This window comes from Typopeltis vanoorti, chromosome 17 (genome assembly GCF_054136105.1).
Source record: "Typopeltis vanoorti isolate ZY-2024b chromosome 17, IOZ_Tvanoo_1.0, whole genome shotgun sequence".
Taxonomy (NCBI): Eukaryota; Metazoa; Arthropoda; class Arachnida; order Uropygi; family Thelyphonidae; genus Typopeltis; species Typopeltis vanoorti.
The window spans coordinates 8,557,762-8,579,308 of NC_143565.1; the positions used below are offsets into that span (position 1 = coordinate 8,557,762).

At 36.8% G+C, this 21,547-nt stretch overlaps 1 protein-coding gene across 1 annotated transcript in view; it reads right to left on the bottom strand.

Annotated features, from left to right (window-relative positions):
* Positions 1-21,547, bottom strand: part of LOC150097122 (uncharacterized) — a 267,734-nt gene that overhangs the window by 3,439 nt on the left and 242,748 nt on the right. Inside the window, exon 13 of the mRNA XM_090407534.1 lies at positions 14,752-14,830. Within this exon, the coding sequence (XP_090263660.1) occupies positions 14,752-14,830 (79 nt within the window). The remainder of the gene's footprint in view (positions 1-14,751; positions 14,831-21,547) is intronic.

Below are 21,547 nucleotides of genomic sequence, written 5' to 3' on the forward strand. Positions count from 1 at the left end.
CATTCATTTACTACACTGTTTGCAAATGATTAGCTGAAAAGTTGGTTGGGAATTTAAGATACTGGATTTTGTTAAGAATTACCTGAAGAAATTACTGTACAAGATTCTTTAATCCGACAAGCAAGAAAGTTTTCTTCAAGAAATGGCATAGAAGCTTTGTCCCATTCATGTGTATCGGAAGACTGGTAAGAAAGGCCTATTTTTCTTCTCTGTTACAAGTCATTCTCTGTTAAACATCACTGCTCAGAGCAGTGGTGTTCAACCTTTTTTACTACGTGAGCTACTTTTCTATAAAAAGTTATTCGGCGATCTACTCTCTTATATATAAGTTATTTAGCGATCTACTCTCTTATATAGATCACGTTCCCCAACCTGATATCTGATTATGCACAAATACACGACTAAAAAGAATACACAACTAAAAACTTTATTTGTGTATTTAAAAATTTATTTATCACTTAATTATTTTAATACAACAAAAAAAAAACAAATATATTGGAATAAAATATTTATTTCTCTATTTTGGAAAATCAACGTTAGAAACAACAACAGATTGATTACAAACTCACAAGTTACAGGAAATGCTGGTTGATTAAAAAAAAAAAAAAAAGTTAATGTGAAATTTGGCATTGTTTGGACCTTACAATATTTTCATAGTCAAGTTGATATGAAGAAGTGGCCAATCGCAGACAATCATCCAAATGATCATTTGTAAATTGGTTTCTTAATTGATTTTTTATGATGGTCATATTTGAAAAAGCAGATTCTGATAAGTATTTCAATCCGAAACATGACAGAATTTTTCGCGCAATATCAGTTAATATTGGGAATTTTTCATGTGTATACTTCCAAATGACTTCATTGTTTATTGATTTTAAATGTAAACTATTCTGAATGTTTATTATCTCAAGTTCTACTTCAGCTTGGTTTATATCAAACAGCCCACTAATTTTATTTGAAATTTCTGTGATGTTCAAGTTTTCTTGAAATGGATTATTGATAAAAGATACAATCATTTCAGTTTTATTAAAATCTTGAATTTAATTCTTCCTCAACTAATTCTATTTCACGATTAAATTCTTTTAAATCATAGCGAAGCATTTCTTGATTTTGTTCAAAAATTTTTAATAAATATGGGAGATCATTTATATTTTTCTTTAATAAAAGTAAGTATTGTTGGAAAGTTTTTATTGAACTTAACATGTCAATTAAATTTTTATCTCTATCCTGTAACTCGAAATTTAAATTGCTTAATTTCGTACAGCAATCTACTAAAAACGATAAGTGTAACAACCATCTTTTATCACTCAATGGTGAATAAATATCTCCTTTTTCATCAAGAAAATGTTTTATATTGTTAATTAATACAAGAAATCTTTCAAAAAATCGACTTCTGCTGAGCCAGTGAACATTATTGTACAACATAAGTTCCCTATCATCATCTGCCTGTAATTTAAATAACTGCCGTTCCAGGGCTTTTCCTCAAACAGAATTTACAATTTTAAATGTAATATCCAAAACATCTTTTGTGTTTGATCTTTTACTACACAGTACTTGTTGGTGAATAATACAGTGGTACGTTAAAAAATCTGGATATTTGTAATCGTTTTTACATAATGAAATGAAGCCTGATTTGTTACCTATCATGGCAGGAACACCATCAGTAGTAATAGACACAAGTTTAAAAAGCAGAAGTTTGTGTTGTTTCACAAATTCATCAAATGCCGAAAATATGTCTTCTCCCCTAGTCCTTCCCAATAATGGTATAATTTTCAAACGTTCTTTACTTGAATAATCTTGAAATACCATGCGAATAAATACCATTAACTGAGCAATATCAGTAAAGTCGTTTGATTCATCAAATTGTAATGAAAATGCAACACACTGGTGAATGTTTGACATTAACCTAGAAGTAGTCTCTCTCTAGCGACGTCTCAAACCGAGAAGTTCCTTTCTGGAAGAGCGACACTCCTCTCTCAAGCAACGTGGATCCGGACAGTCTCTCTGATGGCGACTCTGGACCAGGCAGCCTCCTCTCTGACAGCAATTCTGAAACCGGGACTCCTTCTGCTTGCTTCAGTCCCTTTTTATTAGGCCTCCTCTGAGACCTTGGATGAAGTTTGGCAACCCCCAAAGAATCGGTATGAGTCTTTCATCTTAAGTTTCAAGTTCAGCATGCCTTTTGTTCTCCTCTACTCTCTTTTGATTGTAAGTTGCCGGCAATTGGAAAGTTGTTTGAACTCTTTCTGACTAACTTCGGAGATGTTTACACTTAGAGCCTGCAAGCCTTTCTCATACATACAAGTTTCAATAACAATCTTTCTAATGCCGCCATGTACAGCTTCGCCGACAAAAACATTGCCTTTGTTTTTAACACTCTAACATATTCTTATTAAAGCAGTATATACAGTTAGCTTCAAAAGAGTTATTTACAAAAACATTAATACAAATTATACCGAGACAAACAAAGTTTATTTTTTTACAATATTCACATGGGACTTAACCTAAGTAAAAAATCGATGTAATGTGCTTTGGAATATTTAAGCTAAAATCGAGTTTTTAGACTTTGCTTATAATCATATTCACTCGGCTCGCTGTTTGACTTCCACTGATCCAAATTAATTCATTTACCAAGACTTATAAGAAAATTACTGATTTGACAATTTTAACAAAAAATAAATAAACAATAGCAATACACTTAAAGTGAATTAAAAATAATACAAAATAATGATAAATAAAATATTATGTTTTTAGTTTTAATTAAATTTGTAAGGAGAAATACACAAGAGATCAACCAAAAATCACTCCGCGATCGATGGGTTGAACACCCCTGGCTTAGAGCCACTATGATCTCATGAATTTTCATGATTCTCTAAACAAAAACTAAGGACTTATACTAAATGATTTCTGGAAATTATTGATTAGATTACTCAACATTTGTGACTTCAACTTTTCAGATAATCACCTCCAAACAATGCTAAAAAGTAGAAAACAAATAACATGTTCCACATTTTACTAGCTCCTTGTGCTTTGGTTGTTAACACTATAATGGTCTATTTTAGTTATTCTGATATTTGAATTTTTCTGTTCATCTTTATGTTCATTCACCTTGAAGCAGCCACTTGTCCTTTGTATGTTTGTTGTTAGTGACCACTACAAAAAAATCTAATCCTGTTAATAATTAATGCTGCTCATATGATTTACTTTATCAGCACCAATCTGAGGCAAATTTTGCATTTTCTAACACATTTTATAATAGTTAATGAAATAGTTGTTTTGTTCAGGAATTTCAAAATGTTTGTTCAATGGTTATTGAAGATGTTTCTCTTACATTGTTTATTATTATTATTATACCCTTCATGGAGTCAAGAGACTCACTGTGGGAGATTCATTCAACTGAAAACATATTTATCATATAGAATCTTCAAATCCTTAGCACTCCTTGCATTAACAACACATTCTGGTAATGCATTCCATTCACTGACATTTCTCCATGTAAAAAATCTACTCCTGACATCCCCCGTTACCACACTCTTACATAACTTCCAAGAATGATCTCTGGTTCTTCCCTTCTCACCTTCTATTCTTTTTATAATCCCCTCTGGATTAATCTGATAAAATCCTCTCACTAACTTAAACGTCTCTATCATATCACCTCTCTTCCTCCTATCCACCAAACTCTGCAATCCACATTTCTTCAACCTCTCTCCAATAGCCAGCATTCCAAACTCCTGATATTGTCTTAGTCACTAGTCTCTGGACCCTCTCCAATGTCTCTACATCACATTGAAAGTGACCAGATCTGAGCACAATAGTCCAAGTGTGCTCTGATCTTTTCAGAGCCTTATACAGTGGCACAACCACTTCCTTATCCTTGCATGTTGGAGTACTTCTTATCATAGCAACACTACGATTTGCAGCCATTGCAACACTAGCAATATGCCCTCTAAACTTCAGTCTACTGTAACCATCACTCCCAAATCTCTAATCTCATCCACTTCCTGCGGTACGGCACCATTGATATAGTGCACAGCCTTATATTCCTGCACTCCAAAATGCAACACCTTGCAGTTACTGATATTAAAACTACAACCCCACTCTTTTGTCCAAGTAAAAAGTCTATTCAAATCTTCCTGAAGGGATTCAGTATCAGCAGTGCTACTTATAATTCTTCCCAACTTTGCATCATCAGCAAATAACTGAAGACCCCCAGTCAGTCTACATGATATATTGTTTACAATCAAGTTAAAAGCAGGGGCCCAAGAACAGAACTCTGGGGCATGCCGCTGGTTGCCCTTCTTTTTTGAGACACTGTTCCATCATACACAACCTGCTGGTATCATTCAAAGAGCCGATCTCTGATCCATCTAACCAATAAACTGTCTATTCCCATCCTCTGCAGCTTGTACACCAACTTATCATATGGTAATCTTTCAAACGCTTTTGCAAAGTCAAGGAATATCACTGTATATGATTCTCTCTCTTATCTAACACACTCTTCGCCTTATCATAAAATACAAGTAATTACTGAAACAGGACTTAGCATGGATTTGTAAAGGGTAAGCATCAAAAAGAATGCCATGTATATCAACCTAATTCTGTATTCTATTCCTTACTATCTCTCCAACATCTTGATCATAACTGCAGTTATACAGACTGGCCTATAGTTGGATATTTCTGTTTTGCCTTCTTTCTACTCCTTAGGAATCCTACCCACAAGACTTTCATTAAATAACCAGGTCAAGAGCATAACCAACTGTGGCGTACATTCCTTAAGCATACATGGTAATATGTCATCCATTCCCTCAGCCTTATTCACATCTAACCCAACATCTGATACACCCCTGTTTCTTTCACTTCCAATTCTCCTAATACTTGAATCTCTTCTATATATTGTATATTGTATATGCTGGTAAAGTGCTCGTTCAATAATTCCACTATATCCTTTGCAGCTGTTAGTCTACTGCCATGACTATCCACCAATGTTAGTCTGCCATAATTATTCTTCCTCTTGCTTGCCATGTAGCAGAAAAATTCCCTTGAGTTAACCTTGGCCTTGTTGGAGCCATTCTCCTCTCATACTACACCTTTTTCTTTCTTAACCATGCTCGTCACCTTTCTAGCCTGCACCTTATACTCTTCATGGATCTGATCACCACCAACTGTCTTGTACCTCCTCCTCCATAATATTTTCTTTTCCAGCACAGCTTGCTTGATGTCACTGTTCATCCATTTCACTCCTACTCTATTTACTCGCTTAACCCTCAGTATGCAGCCATATATTGCTTTTGTCAGATACTGCCTTATGCGTTTCCATGCATTGCCAACATCTTTTCTGCTCAGCTCATCTATCCAATGTACTGATGCTAACTGACTACAGAGCTTCTCATAATCACCTGCTTTATACTTCCATATGTATCCATTTTTGGCAGTGGCCTTTTCTTGTTTCATAACTTCCCAAACAAGTACCTCATGATCACTCTCACCAACTGGCGGCAGTATCAACACCTCATTAACAACTACACCTTGTGAAGTTATCACAAAATCCAAAACATTAAAGCCTCTAGTTGCTTCAGTCATGTGCTGCTTAAGATATTTATCTCTCAGAAATTCCACAAACTCGCTCTCCTTGTTCCCACATATTATCTCCTCCTTCCAGTCTATAATCCTGTAATTAAAGTCTCCCATCAGGATTACCTTTTTTTTTACAAGCCCAACTAATTTGCCTAAACATTTCATAATCAGTATTCTCTGCATTCCCTAGCCTATAACAACATCCTATCAGATATACTAACCTGATTATTTCAACTTCACACCACAAAGATTCAAAATCTGTGCATGCGCCATCAACTTCCATACTTTCCAGACACAATTCCTCTCTATCCTTTCAGCAAATTATATATCCTTCTAATTGTATTCCCAACATCACATCCTCCTTAGACAACCAAGTTTTACTTATTCCAATTACTTTTGGGCATACGGCCTCATTCAATGAAAACTCAGCTTTCTTGTTTCGAATACCCCTTACATTTGTGTATAAATATAACAATTGCTTTGTGTTTGAGGCCATCCTGCCAGCACCAACATTCTCTATTCTAGCTGTTATACTACACCTCTCTCTTTGGTTTGACCACTCCCATTTCCCTGATCCTAACTGTGATTTCCATTCTTACCTGTCTCATCCTCACCTTTATGCATTCCATCACTTTGTGCTGCTACAACCACATCTTCCAGCGCATATCCATCTTCCTCCTGCTGTACAATCTATTGATTTGTGCTATCCTGTTTCACAGGTTGACTCTGATCACTTGCTACATTAACTTCTTGACTCTGTGCCTTCTCAGAAAACAATAGCCTTTCTAAATGCCCAACACCAAACCCATTCAAATGTAATCCCATCAGCTTTATACCATTTAAACTTCCCTTCAAGATCACTCTACAGATTTACAAATTGAATCCCCTTTGTCTCACACAACTCAGCCATCTTCATCATCACAAACCATGGGCTCACTGCCTGTTGGTGTCTGATGACTCCTTCACTATCTTCTTCCACCTTTCTTTGTCCAGTGCACAGTGTCGCAGTTTTTGTACACCCATTCCACACTAGTCTTTTATATCGTCTATCCATTCTCTGTATCTTTATCTTCCGGTCCTCACTCATTCTACGGATGTGTGGAATGGGCGACACTTCGAGTTCCTTAGTATTGAAAGTTTTTGCTCTCTTAAGGTTTCTGCCTGGTCTCTGACAAAATTAACCAGTTTGAAATAGCTGTCAGGCCAGTGAAACCTTATCAAAATGGACCAATAGGAGGCGAATATATGGATGCTTGGGAAAAGCGATCATGTCTCCTATAAGTTCCGGCTAGGGCAACTCGTAAATGCTGGCAAGTGTATTCCCGTAAGCTCTGTGGTCAAATTTCGTATGAAACTTTTATAGTTTCTGTATTCGGCTTTGAAATAATGTTGGATTTAATATCCAATTGATTTATGTAATAATGATATTACATACTTTTTAAGTTCACCTGCAAGTTAATAACATACATAATAACATATCTGGATTTAATACAGAAACTTTTGTAGGTATTAAATCCAACTTTAAATAATATTGGATTTAAAATCCACTTGATTTATATAATTTTGCACTGCCAAAATGAAGCCTTTTGGCTCTTTATTTTATTAAAAAATGTAATATCATAATTACAAGTGACGTGAATAGGATTACTGTAAAATATTTGCATTTTTCTGAAAGGAAAAATGCAAATACAAATACAATTTATGCTATAAATGTACTCATATATCATTATATAAACAAATCACTATATACATGCATGGAAAAATATTCATTATGTCGACACATGTTTGGTGCTATGGCAACTCTTGACCTATGATCCTGCAAGGTCTTTTCCACTGTTCGCACATTTTACTTTGAAATAATTGCTATTAAGCATGGTCTGTACAAGATCAACACTTCAATGTTTCTTTTGAAACATTCTACATCAGAGACTTATAGAAACACATCAAATGGAAACAAATGAGAATGAAACTTCAAAAATATAATTATGTGATACTATTATGTGTAAGTGATTATTTCATTAAAAGTGAGAAGAGAGCACTAATTAGTTCAGACACTGAAACAAATATCATTCAACAAGACATTCAAAGAGATTCATTAGTAGCTTCCTCATATTCCAGCCTCATTGGTGCCAAATGGTAGCACCTTTGCTCTCCACAAGCTGTGGAATCAAATCCCATCATGGCACGGATGCTTGTGAATGTAGGTAGTTGATGATTTCCTTTTGTCTGGTGCAAAATCTTGGAAGTCTAAAGTAGCCTGGAAGCATAAAAGTTTCATATTTGTCATTAGAGCAGGGTTTCTAATTGATCAAATCCTTAGCCTACTCTCAAAACTAAATATGCTATGCATTTCCAACTGTTTTTTTTTTAATGAAATTGGCACTAAACAAATCTGAATTATATTCAAATGATTCATTTGAACATATGAGGCGTGTTCAAAAAAAGACCAAACTTTTTAAATAGCAAGACAACTGGCACAGAGAGTGTGCTGCGGCTATTAAGCATACCTAGTGGCAGGTTTCTACAACAAACTGCCATTTGCCCCGTTCTGCTATGAGCATTACTGGTCAAGTTACATCTGCTGAAGGGAGCACATGTAAAAGCTGTTTGTCAGATTAGTGACAAAGTGACAATGAAAGAGCTTGAAGAACAGTGCATGTGAAATTTTGCTACAAACTTGGTAAAAATTGAGATGTTGGCTTATGGCTATGATGTTGAAGCCGAGATACAATCGTCACAGTGGGTGGGGAAAGGGTCTCCTCAACCAAAAAAAGCATGGATGAGTCGGTCAAAGATCAAGGTGATGTTGGTTGTGTTTTTTGATTGGAAAGGCATTGTCCATTATGAATTTGTACCACATAGTCAGATGGTAAACGAAGAGTTGTACCAGGAAGTTTTAGCACTTTTGAGAGATGCTGTGCCCAGGAAGAGGCCTGAATTGTGGGAAAACCATACTTAGATGTTGCACCACGACAATCAGACATCAGAACATCAGACATCCGTTGTGCCCCATCCACTCTATTCTCCAGACTTAGCCCCAGCAGACTTTTTCTGTTTCCCAAACTGAAAACCACTTGGAAAGGATGTCATTTCCAAACCAAAAGGAGATTCAGGAAAATACTATAAGAGAACTGCATGCCATCAGAGAAAGTGCATTTCAGGAAACAATGTTGGGAACAGTGTATTCACCAGTAGAGGGACTAACTATTTTGAAGGGGACAGTGCTTAAAATGTTGTAAAATGAGCAATAAAGTCTTTATAGCAAAAGTTCAGTCTTTTTTTGAAGATGCCTTGTATATATTAGCCAGCTTAGTTGGGTGAGATAATGATTCAACTCTTCAATCAAGATGTCATAGGATTAATTCCTTAGGTGGTTTAAATCTGAACTTGCCCATGGGATTAATGATAGTGTATTAACATGGTTTGTAGCTTTTCATTTGTGGAATTTACATTTAATAAACTATGTATATCACCAGCAAATTCCTGTATCCTCAAGGGATGCACAGAATATTATGATATTACTACATGATTAATTTCATATTATTATATTTCAAGACTTATATTATGAGATCTTATATTTTGGTCTCCTAAGGCACCACATCAATCTGCCTGGGTCTTGATTTTCCTAGCATCAAATACCTGGTTTGCAAATCTTTCCTCTCCCATTCTGTGTAAGTGATCCTAAGAAGGGCAATAAATCTTATCATCAGATTACTATTCCAGTTTTTGGAAGTTGAAATTGGATGGTAATTTGGTCTATATAGACAGCTAGCAACCAGACTGCCAGTTGTCTTCTTGGATGTGCACTATTTGATCAAAAATATCCAGATGCCTGTCCATCCTAACTCTCACTCTAATATAAAAGGCATTAATATGGAGTTGGTCCACTTCTGGGTCAGCCTTCATTCTGAGAAGGCTGATGCAAAGGAATTATTGCAATAAAGAAAAGCATTAGTGAGGTCCATTACTAATACTGATATTGTTTGTTTTGGCTGGCTTGCAATCAGCATGCAAGTTTATCCTAACAGGTAATTTACAGGGTTGAGATGGGCTTTGTGCAGGCCAATCAACGTCTTCAACACCCATCTCATCAAACTATTCTTGCAAAGACCTCACTTTGTGGAAGAAGGAATTGTTATGCTGGTACAGGAAATGGCCTTCACAAACTATTTCCATAAAGTTGGAAGCACAGAATTGTCTGGAATGTCATTACAGGGTGCAGCATTATGATTCCCCATCACTAGAACTTAGTAATGGGGAATTGTAATCCCCCCCCCCCCAACCTGAACCATGTAAAAACAGTCCCAGTTCATGATGCCTCCTCCACCAAACTTCAAAATTGGCATAACATATTCTAGCAGGTAGCATTCTCCTGGAATCTGCCAAACCCAGACTCATTTGTCAGGCTGCCAGATGGTGAAGTGGATTCATCACGCTAGAGAAAGCATTTCCACTGCTCCAGAGTCCAATGGTAGCAAGTTTTCCACCACTCCACCTGATACTTTGCATTGCCCTTGTTATGTTAGGCTTGTGTGTGTGTGGCTGCTCAGCCATGGAAACTGATGTTCTTCATTTCACAATGAACAGCTATGGTGCTGACATTGCTTGCAGAGGCATTTTGGAACTTATAGCAAGTGTTTCAAATGTGGACAGATGATTTTTTTCAGTTGATCAGGGCAACTGCAGCAGGGCAGAAATTTCCCAAACTGAGTTGTTGCAAAGGTTACATCCCATGATAGTGCCATGTCGAAAGCCACAGCTCTTCTGTATGGCCAAGTTTATTGTTAATGTTTGTCTATGAAGAATGCAAGACTGTGTGCTTCCTTTCATACCTGTATGAGCCATGGCTGTGATGATATATATATAATCATATGCACTACTATGATGGGATGTCTGGATATTTTTGATTAGCATATATTATAAGTGATGATGGATGGATCTTCATCCTCAAACTTTTCAACTAATGCTGGGGTTCCACAAGACTGTTCTTTCACTTAGTAGAATTAGAATATAATTCTAAATTCTAATTCTACTATATAAATTCTGATTTTCCAGCCATTCTTAACTGGGGTTTTGATAACCCTGTTAATTTCAATGTTAAGAAAACTCAAACCTGTGTTATTTTTTGAACAAAAAGAAACCTTTTCTTGCATTACCTTGTGACAAGACCCAAATCACTGGATAAGAAGAGATTTCTCTTTTTTGGGATAATTAACCTCCAGTTTTTCCTGGCAAACATTACAAACATCGCCTCCTCAGGATGCAAGAAATTAAGCTCTCCATGGCTCAAAGTGTGTGCTACTTTATTTCTGATAAGCTCTTTATACAAGTCACAAATTCACCCAACCACCAAATACCGTTCCCACATTTGGAGTCACATTCCAAAGAGTGCCTGTGGTGTATGGGATTACCATAAAAAAAAGAACCAAGTTTGTATTTATAATATCATGACTATTAAATGGAATTCAAAACAAACACTTTTTGAACATCTTGGATATGGATTTAGATAAATGCTTCCATTAGTGGTATAAACAATAGATAAGGTGTGCTGCTGCAGAAGGGACTTACTTTGAAGGAGACAAAATTTAATCCTGTAAGTCCCTTATTTACAGTCACATTACACTAGATACTCTTCTGATGCAACTTCACATATGCTTAAATAGAGCTCATTGACTGACAAGCATAACTAAAGATAAGAGGATCTGGTAAGCTGTGAATATTCTAACTTCTATTTTTGATTTGTTTTTGATATTCTTCTCTTCTTCTTCTCCCTTTCATGTATTAAGCCAATGGCCTGTTACAAGGCTACCCTTACACCTTTTGAACCGTACCCATCCTGATGATAAGGTGGTCAGCCTTATGCCTCCAGGTGTGTCCCATGTCTGTAGATGCATGTGTTTACGGGGCTGGTTTGCCTGCTGCTTGCAGGATGAAAAACCACAGATAAACTGGGGGAGGGGGGACCCTGCTGTCCATGCCCAAGACCAGCTAACTTGGCTATGTCTGAGAAAGATTCTTATGCTCCTCACATCAGTGATGGGAATCGAACCCAGGACACTCCTTTCCCAAGCATATAGTTACGAAGCACATGGCCACTCGGCTAACTGTGCGAACATTTGATAACTGACCTAACTGAAAAATTAAAGTGACTAAAATTAGGTATTATTGGACTGTGTGAAGTTAGACGTAATAGTGAAGAAATTCTTCAATTAAAAAACAGACATACTATATTATAGAGGCCAAGATAAGGAAATAATCAGTAGAGTTGGATTCATGATTAACAAAACATTGAAGAACACAATAGAATTTGATAGTATATCTGATCAAAAAGCAAGTATTGTTGTCATAATCTCAAAAAGATACACTCTCAAGATCATCTAAGTCTATGCGCCAACAATAAATCATACTGATGAAGAAACTGAAGACTTCTATCATAATGTATCCTAGCTTTATAATAAAGGAAAACATCATTTCAGAATTGTAATGGGAGACTTTAATGCTAGAATTGGTATACAACAATCAAATGAAAGCTGAATGAGAAATTTTTGATATGTCATGAGAGATGATAGAGGAGCAAGGCTAATAGAATTTTTAGAAAAAGAAAACCTGTGCATCATGAATTCCTTTTTCAAGAAAAAAAATACATAAGAAGTGGACATGGAAAAACTAGAAAACTAACTTTATATATCCTCAGCCAGCCTGATTGGCCGAGCGGCTAGCATATCTGCTCACCAGCCAAAAGGCTGCAGGTTCGAATCCTGCCATGGGCATGGATGTTTGCGATTATCTGTGAAAATACTAGTGGTGGTGGGCAGTAAATGGCATTGGTGCAGATGATGCAGTTCGCTGTAGTTGGTGGATTGAATGGTGGAGACAGAGAGTTGTAGAGTAGGTGCCCTCCCTCGATGGGTCTTTGGACTCATTGGGGGTGTCATGTAATAATAATAATAAGAAAAAAGCATCTTTCTTAATGGTCTGTTATTAACACTGTCAACATTGGAAGTGACCATCGTATGGTATGCAGTAAGATTCAAATAAACTGAAAAAAGAAAAGAAGAAAAATATTTCAAAGATCAAAACAAAACGCAGATGTACACAAACTCAACATTAAAAAAAGATATATTCCAACATGAACTAAACAATAGATTTAGAAATCTTATTATAGATGACTACGTTGATCCATCAGAGAGTAATGATGTTATTATCTAAAACTTTTTACAATGCTCAGAAACAAGACAAAATTTCTGAAGAAACAAAACAGCTTATGAAGAAACAAAGAGAAATTAAACAAGCAAATAACCATAACCTCCAAAATAAAACTGAATACACTGAATTGTGCAAATAATCAGAAAATGTATCACAGAAGAAATAAGAAAATTCAATTGTAAATTCATACAGTAAACAATTGAAGACAACCATAGTCTCAAAAAAACCAAACAGCAATTGATGAACAACAATAAACAGATGATTACAAAGTACAAGACAGGACTATAACAGAGATAGATATGCTATAGCAAAAGGAATTGAAGAATTTTACTCAGTATTATATCAGGATAATGAATCAAATGAAAAAGAAAACTATGAAATAACTTAAATGCCACAGATTCTACCAGAAGAAGTTATGTGGAGCATCCAAAGCTTGCAAAATGGAGAAGCTGCAGGTGAGGATGAAGTTATAGCTGAACTTCTAAAAGCAGGAGGGGAAATGATCTACAAAATCTTGGCAAAACTATTTACCCTATGACTGAGGAAAAATGATGTACCAAGAACATGGAAGAAGGATACCCTAATTCTGATATACATGGAAGAAGGATACCCTAATTCTGATATACAAAACAAGCAAAGTAGAAGACTTGACAAACCACCAACCAATCAGTCTACTATTCGTGGTTTACAAAAGTCTTGGCTCATAGGCTTTGGAAGTGGCTTTAGTACAATGGACCATATTCAAGTTGTACAATAGATTATTGAACAATGTAATGAATATCAGTTACCATTATGTCTTGGTTTTATTGATTATGAGAAGGATTCAGTAAAAACTTGTGCATACTTAAAGCATTATGAAACCAGCAAGTGGAGGAGCCATACATCAGGACTGCCAAATCAGCATGCATCAATGCAACAGCAGCAATTCATTTCAATGGAAATATCTCTAGTGTGGAAAGACAGAGGTATATAAGATTGGGTGACACAATATCTCCAAAATTATTCACAGCATGCCTAAAAGATATACTCAAACTTCTTGATCGGGAAGAATATTTAAGCCATTTATGCTTTGCAGATGATATAGTTATCTTTACTTCAACTGTGCATGAATTACAGACTTGTATCCATGAACTCCAAATTTTCTAGCAAAACAGTTGGCCTAAAGAAGACTCAAGTTATGTTCAATAACTGTGTCCAACCAGAAATAATAAAAATCAATAATGATGAAATTAAACAAGCAGATCATTACATATACTTAGGACAAGAGATATCAATGGAACAAAATATCATGGATGAAATTAAAAGATGCTTGGGTGGAAAGCATTTGTAAAATTACAGTCAATATTTAAAAGCCAACTCCATTATGCCAAAGAGGCATAATGGAGTTGAGTTTTTAATCAATATATTCTTCCTATATTCATGTAGCTGTGAAACATGGACACTAAATGCAAAGGAAATTCAAAAATTAAGAGCGACACAATTTAGTATAGAAAAACGTATGCTTGATATCTCAAGACCGGATCACAAAAGAAATATGTGGATAAGAAATCAAACAAAAGTCTCAGACATCATAGGAAGAGTGAAACATCTAAAGTGGCAATAGGCTGGGCATATTGCTCAAAGACCAGATCAACAATGGACAAAAGAAGTACTGGATTGGATTCCACAAGAGGAAAAATGACCCTGACACAGACCTAAATCATGGATTGATGATATTATCACATCTATAGGAGTGATGTGGGAAAGGAGAACCATGGGCAGACAGTTTTGGAGGAATCTTGGAAAGGCCTTCATCCAGCAGTGGACTGACAATGGATGATGATGATGATATATATATATATATATATATATATATATATACATATATAGGTTCACTGTCACTGCAGATATCATTTCATTTCAGATTATCACTAGAGTAATGAAGCACAGGATAGAATTAAACATCATTATTTCAAATGTATGATAACTTACACATCATAGTCAGGATCATCAGAATTTCTTGGTCTTTGGGATCCATATATCTCAGGCTTTGCACTAGTTGTCCTTGTGCCTAGAAAACAATATTTTAAATGAAATTTATTCCATAATATATCTGCTCTTTAGAGGATACTAAAGATTATTAGTCAATATAAAAATTATGTTAAACTAAAAGGATAATATACAAAAGAACATTTGCAAAAAGAATATAGCAAACAATTATGTGAGGAAAGAGATGATGAAAGAGATAATATTTTGCCATGTTATCTAAACTTTATTCTTAACCCTTTATGCTTTCTAATCCCCTTTACATAAATATGGTAATCTGTATATTTGTGGTTCTGATTAAGGTACTGAGAAGATTGCTTAGGTAGAGAATATAGGACTGTGTGATAGGCATAGGTTCTCTGTGAGAGTTAGCATTGGTTTGTAAAGTGGTCTTGTTTAGTAATATACTTACGCCTTATGAAAAAAATTATAAAATTTCTAGATAAAGGAAACATATCCCACTAGTTCATTTCATTTGAATTTTGCTGGCCTGGTTGGCTGAGTGAATAGATACCTGCTCATCTTTAGAGGATACAGAAGAATGTTAAAGATTATCAGTCAATATAAAAATTATGTTAAACTAAAAGGATAATATACAAAAGAACATTTGCAAAAAGAATACAGCAAACAATTATGTGAGGAAAGAGATGATGAAAGAGATAATATTTTGCCATGTTATCTAAACTTTATTCTTAACCTTTTATGCTTTCTAACCCAGCCACTGGGGGAGGGCAAGTTAGCCCATCTCAGTGCCAGTCCCAAGCCCAGATAAATGGGGAGGGTTGGCATCAGGAAGGGCATCCGGCCATAAGAAACATGCCAAAACCAGGGATGAAATGTCGAATAACAGAGAAAGGACAACGGCTAGGGCTTCCCCCGTAAGCAGTTCTGTCACCTGAGGACTGTGAGAAGTGGGCTTGAACTACCGAACCAAGGACGGATTCAGTTAAAGAAGCAAGTCCAACAGAAAGAGAGAGTGTTTAAAGTAAGAATCGGGTCACTGAATGTTGTACAATGAATGAGAAGAGTAGGAAAATAATAGATATAATGAGAAAAAGGAAGCTGAAGATCTTGTGCATGCAGGAGACAAGGTGGGGACAATAAAGCAAAGGAGCTGGAGGAAGGATATAAGCTGGTTTACAGCGGCATGAATGAGAATGGAAGAAACAGTGTTGGAATCATCATCGACAAGGAGCTGTCTGCGAGGTGTGCCGGAAGAACGATTGGATTATGAGTGTTAAACTTGAGATTGGATGAAGCATAGCTGTGATAGTGTGTGGATACGCTCCACAAGTTGGTTGTGATGAGGAGGAGAAAGAGGCATTCTGGAGAGAACTAGACCAGGTAGTAATGGGAATACCTGATGGTAAGAGAGTGATCGTTGGAGCAGACCTGAATGGGCATGTAGGAAGGCAACGAAGTGGTGAAGAAAGGGTGCATGGGGGGATGGAGTAGTGATGAAAGAAATGAAGAAGGTAAAAGAATCATAGAGCATGCTGTGGCCTTCGACCTGGCTATAGCTAACATGTGGTTTAAAAAGAGAGTTGGACACCTGATAACTTATAAGAAGGGATAGGATGAGTCAGATTGACTATATTATGTGCAGAAGGAAACATCTGAAGGAGGTGAAAAACTGTAAAGTGATTAACGGAGAAAGTGCAGCGGCACAGCACAGGTTGGTTGTGGTAGACTGTGATATAAAAGGGGAAAAGAAGAATAGACAGAAATGGCAGAAAGATAGGAAAATAAAGTGGTGGAAATTGGAAGAGGAAGGTCTAAGGAATGAGTTTAAAGAAAAGGTATTGGAAGGAATGAAGTTACCAGAGGATGTGGAAGAATGGTGGGATGTAAATAGTCGGAATATTAGAAAAATTGGAGAAGAGGTGCTCGGTATAACATCAGGAAAGGGGCCGCCCGAGGATAAGGAGGCATGGTGGTGGAATGAAGAGGTGCAGATGGAGATCAGGGTAAAGAAAGAGGCAAAGAAAAAATGGGACATGACTGGAACCAGAGCCGACAAGGAGGCATATAGATTAGCGAAGAAAAGTGCAAAGAGAGCTGTGGCAAGGGCGAAGGCGAGGGCAGTTGAAGAGGTTTATGAAGTACTGGAGAGAAACGATGGTGAAGCTAAGTTGTTGATAATAGCGAAAGCTAGAGATAAGGCCTCAAAAGACATAACATCAGTTAAGCAGATAAAGGATGCCACAGGCTAGTACTACAAGAGAGGACAAAATCAGAGGAAGATGGGAAGAATATTTTCATAATCTACTAAAAGGAGAATCCAAGAGAGAGAGGTGTGAGGATGGAGAGGCAAACGAAGAATCGGTGCAGGACATAAGCAGAGAGGAAGTGTATTGGCACCGAGAAAAACGAAGAATGGAAAGGCTGTGGGGGAAGTCTATGCCCTCGCTGCCCAAGCTTCTCCAGATACCTGGAGAAGCTTGGGCAGCGAGGGCATAGACATGTTATGGGATCTGATGAGGAAAATAGCCCAACAAGAAAAGATATCAGAAGAATGGAGGAAAAGCATAAGGGAAAAGGAGATGTTCAAGATTGTGACAGCTATAGAGGGATCAAGCTGATGTCACACATGTTGAAGATATGGGAAAGAGTAATTGAAGGAAGGATATGGTGGGAAACAAAAATTGGTGAGGAGCAGTTTGGATTTATGCCAGGAAGAGGGACAACGGATGCAATATTTGCGCTAAGATAATTGATGGAGAAATATAGGGAGATGCAGGCGGAGCTATATATGGTGTTTATAGACCTGGAAAAGGCATACAACAGAGTGGGAAGAAAGGAGGTATGGAGGTATATGAGGAAGAAGGGAGTATCAGAAAAGTACGCGAGGTTGGTGCATGAGGGAGCAAAAACTCAGGTCAGGTCTAGTGTCGGCATGACAGAGGGATTTCCCATTGTCATAGGGCTCCATCAGGGATCAACTCTGAGTCCCTACCTTTTTGATCTGATCATGGATATACTAGTGGAGGATGTCAAGAAGGAGGCGCCAGGGAGCATGATGTTTGCTGATGATATTGTTCTCTGCGAATCATCCCGAGAGAAGCATGAAAAGACCCTAGAAGAGTGGAGAAAGGTATTGGAGGAGAGAGGCATGAAAATTAACCAGGTAAAGCCCGAATATATGTCAGTGGGGAGTGATGAGAATATGATCATACAACTCCAGGGTGAAGGTTAACTTCAGGGAAGAAATTTAAGTACCTTGGGTCGGTCGTCGAGAGGAATAGTGACCTGAATGAGGAAATACAGCACCGAATAACATGCAGCTGGATGAACTGCCAGGGTCCTGTGTGACAAGAGAGTGAGTTGTAAGATGAAAGGAAAGCTGTATAAGATGGTGGTGAGGCCGGCGATGCTCCATGGCGTGGAGACGTGGCCTATAACAAAGGCAAGAGAGGAAGATGGAGGTGACAGAGATGCAGATGTTGAGATGGATGAGTAGTGTGACAAAGGAGATGGAAAAGGAATGACTACATCAGAGGGACGATCAAGGTGGGACCGATCGGTAAGAAGGTACAAGAAAGCATGCTGAGGTGGTTCGGTCATGTAGAGAGAAGGAGTGAGGCGTGTGTTGGTAAATGAGTGGAGCGTATGGAGGTGGAGGGAAGGAGGAAAAGAGGCAGGCCCAAACTCAGATGGAGGGATAAAGTGACAGAGGATCTTAGGGAGAAAGGATGGAGTCAGGAAGATGCCCTGGACTGGAGAATCTGGAAGAAGAAGATTAAAGATGGGAACGGCGATCCCGTTTAACACGTTCATTGCCAAGCTGAAAATTGGAATTTCGTGTGGTGGCCAAATTTTTTTAATTTTTTTATTTAGTTTTTATTGTGCTCAAAATAAGTTAAATATATTATTTATATGCTTTTATTATTATGTACATAGGATTTATGTACTCTAAATATCTATTACGCGATATCGCGTGATATGTAATTCGGTCAAATAAGTTATATATTTTACAAATAAAAAACATTTAAATATAATAATTATAACTTTAATTATCAGTCTTTTATAATCACATAGAATTTTTAAAAATAACGTACAAATAGAAAAAAATAATTATCAAAAATCAACATTTATAGGGAACTTACTAAAAAAAAAAAAAACAATACTCAAAATAAATAAAAACCAAATTTCAAGCACGCTAAATCAACGAATAACTAAACAAAATCGTCGCGTCGTCACCTTGTCCGAACGCCGCCACTGTGCGCACTGGCTAACATAAACAATAGACAATGGCTGGCGGACATCCCCACTCCAAGAAAATCGATCCCTTCCCTAGTGGCCAATATAAATATTACGCGCCATTTCACTGTGGCTACCATACTATTCCGCTTAGAAACTTGATAGCGACATTCACGCGATAACGGTGGATTGGCAATGAACGTGTTAACACGGGATAAGGCATAGCGAAAGAAGAAGAATATTGTACTTTGAGAAGCCATTTGACAGATTTCTACACAGTAGGTTTTCACATGTAAATTGAAGGAGGATCAGTAGTCAGATTGGATAGGAGATTAAGTGTTTGAAAGATACAAGAAAGTCATGTAGGACTTCCCCGAAAAGAAAGGTAACCAGTGTTGTGCCACAGGGTTCTATTCACAAAACATTACCTTTCAGTTTATTTGTTAATGATATGGATTAACAGGAGATATTGCAAATACTTGTTGATCTCTTTGAGAAGTGAATTATCAGGAGTGATGTTAATGCTCTTTAGAAATATTTCAATAGAATTAGCTTCAATGAATGAAGATGAACTGTTTTTGCACTTTGTAGTGCAAAATGTATAAGGTTGTGTATTACACGTGACAAATTTGTATGGTGAACTACCATCTCTATTAGTTGGTATCCTCCTTATCACAGGAGAAAATGCACTTGATCCCAAACACTATCTGCCTCCTGGAACAGCTCCAGCAATACCAATAGTGTTTGGGATCAAGTGCATTTTCTCCTGTGATAAGGAGGATACCAACTAATAGAGATGGTAGTTCACCATACAAAACAGTCTTACTCACACCAAACCAAGACTAGGCAAATGTGTAGACAAAAGGGAGTGCGAAGTATATGCAGAACTGGCTGGTTTTTTCCTTTCAGAAACTTGGATTTTCTTTCCTACAAACAAGCACACCAGTCAGAAGAATTCATGCAATTTAGAGACAAGATATTCCAATAAGCATAAGACTAACCATCTCATTTTACTAAATTAAGGGTATAAAAACCAAGAATATCTGACAAGGAATGAATCCTACAGGTCTGGAAGACCAAGAAGAAGAAGATATATATGTTGTTGGTTTAGTTTGAACTCCTAGAATAAGTCTACCAACTTCACAAAGATCTGTTAATAATAATAATTCATCCCATCCCACCTCATATTACATTATGTGTTAGGCATGGTGACTTATTATGACCATATGATTTGTTTCTTATAGACCTAATTTTGGCAATAATAGGCAGTTAATCTTCATAGTCTACTACTTGACTATACATGGCAATGCATGTGTTCTCTGCGTGGTATATTCTGCAACAGGAACTTGGGTTTTCCTCACCATCTAGTGCAGCCCTTACAACTGTTATAACTATATTTTCTTCTACTTTGTATATTCCTATCGTTGCTATTGTCTTTACCACTGTTATCTACACTCTCCCATACAGTAACTTCCTTTCCGGCTTCTGTAATAGTTTTCTAATAAGTTAAATAAATCAGCTATCACTTTCTTTTTCTTAAACAAATCATGATTCAGGCCGCTCCCAAAATTTTGTCACGTGTAATCCTTTCATTCATTAGGACTTTGTCTGTGTATGGGACAAGGCCCTAAATTTATGTCCTTTGAGACAGTCTGCCTGTTAAATATTGACGAATTTATTTTTTTGCTGTGCCAGCCAATACAGAGGATAGATAAGACTCTTATCCAAGGAGGCTGTCTCAGAATAATACACAGTAATAAAACTTCAAACTCTAATCTAACTGTTCTCACTTCTCTTTGTTTTACATGTAGTCGTGGCCTGAAAGATTAAACTACCTTCATATGTCCCTCCCGCTAGGTTCATTAGTAATTTTATAACTGGCTATTTGAATTCATAAAATAGGCTGGATTCAGGCAGATGATATAAAACATATTTATTAAGGCTTAAGAGATATATAAGAAAAATATAAGGTACATGATTAACTTATTCACCTTCCTAGCAAAATTCTGATATCAATACTAACACTATAATGCATAAATCATAACTTGGACCATAGAGCTCCTATAAACTGCAATTTTCCAGCTTAAATTATTTTATCATCAATCACCGAGGTCACTAATCATCTCTCACAATATATCAAAGTTATATCACATACAGATCCTTTCTGGGGAAACATTTCTTCCAAACAGGGACAGGTTACTAGGAAATGGGATAATCACTAAAGTTCTCTACAACTTGTCCATTCATAAATTAACCTACAGAGTTCACTCATATCTTTAATTGGAAATCAGATACTTTAACAGTCTACATTACCATCCCATGGAATGACTTTCTGTTCTGTCTTCAGCCTTGTCTGGACATCAAGGCACCTCTGCTATCATAAGTGACCGTTCTTCGGGTCACTTATGATAGCAGCACGATCAGGTTCCCCGAGTCGATAAGGCGATGTGCTGTTCTGGTCTTTCTCTGGAACCGCAGGAACACATCTATATCATCGGTCACTCAATATAGCTTAGCTATTCTGTTATGAAGAGATAGCTAG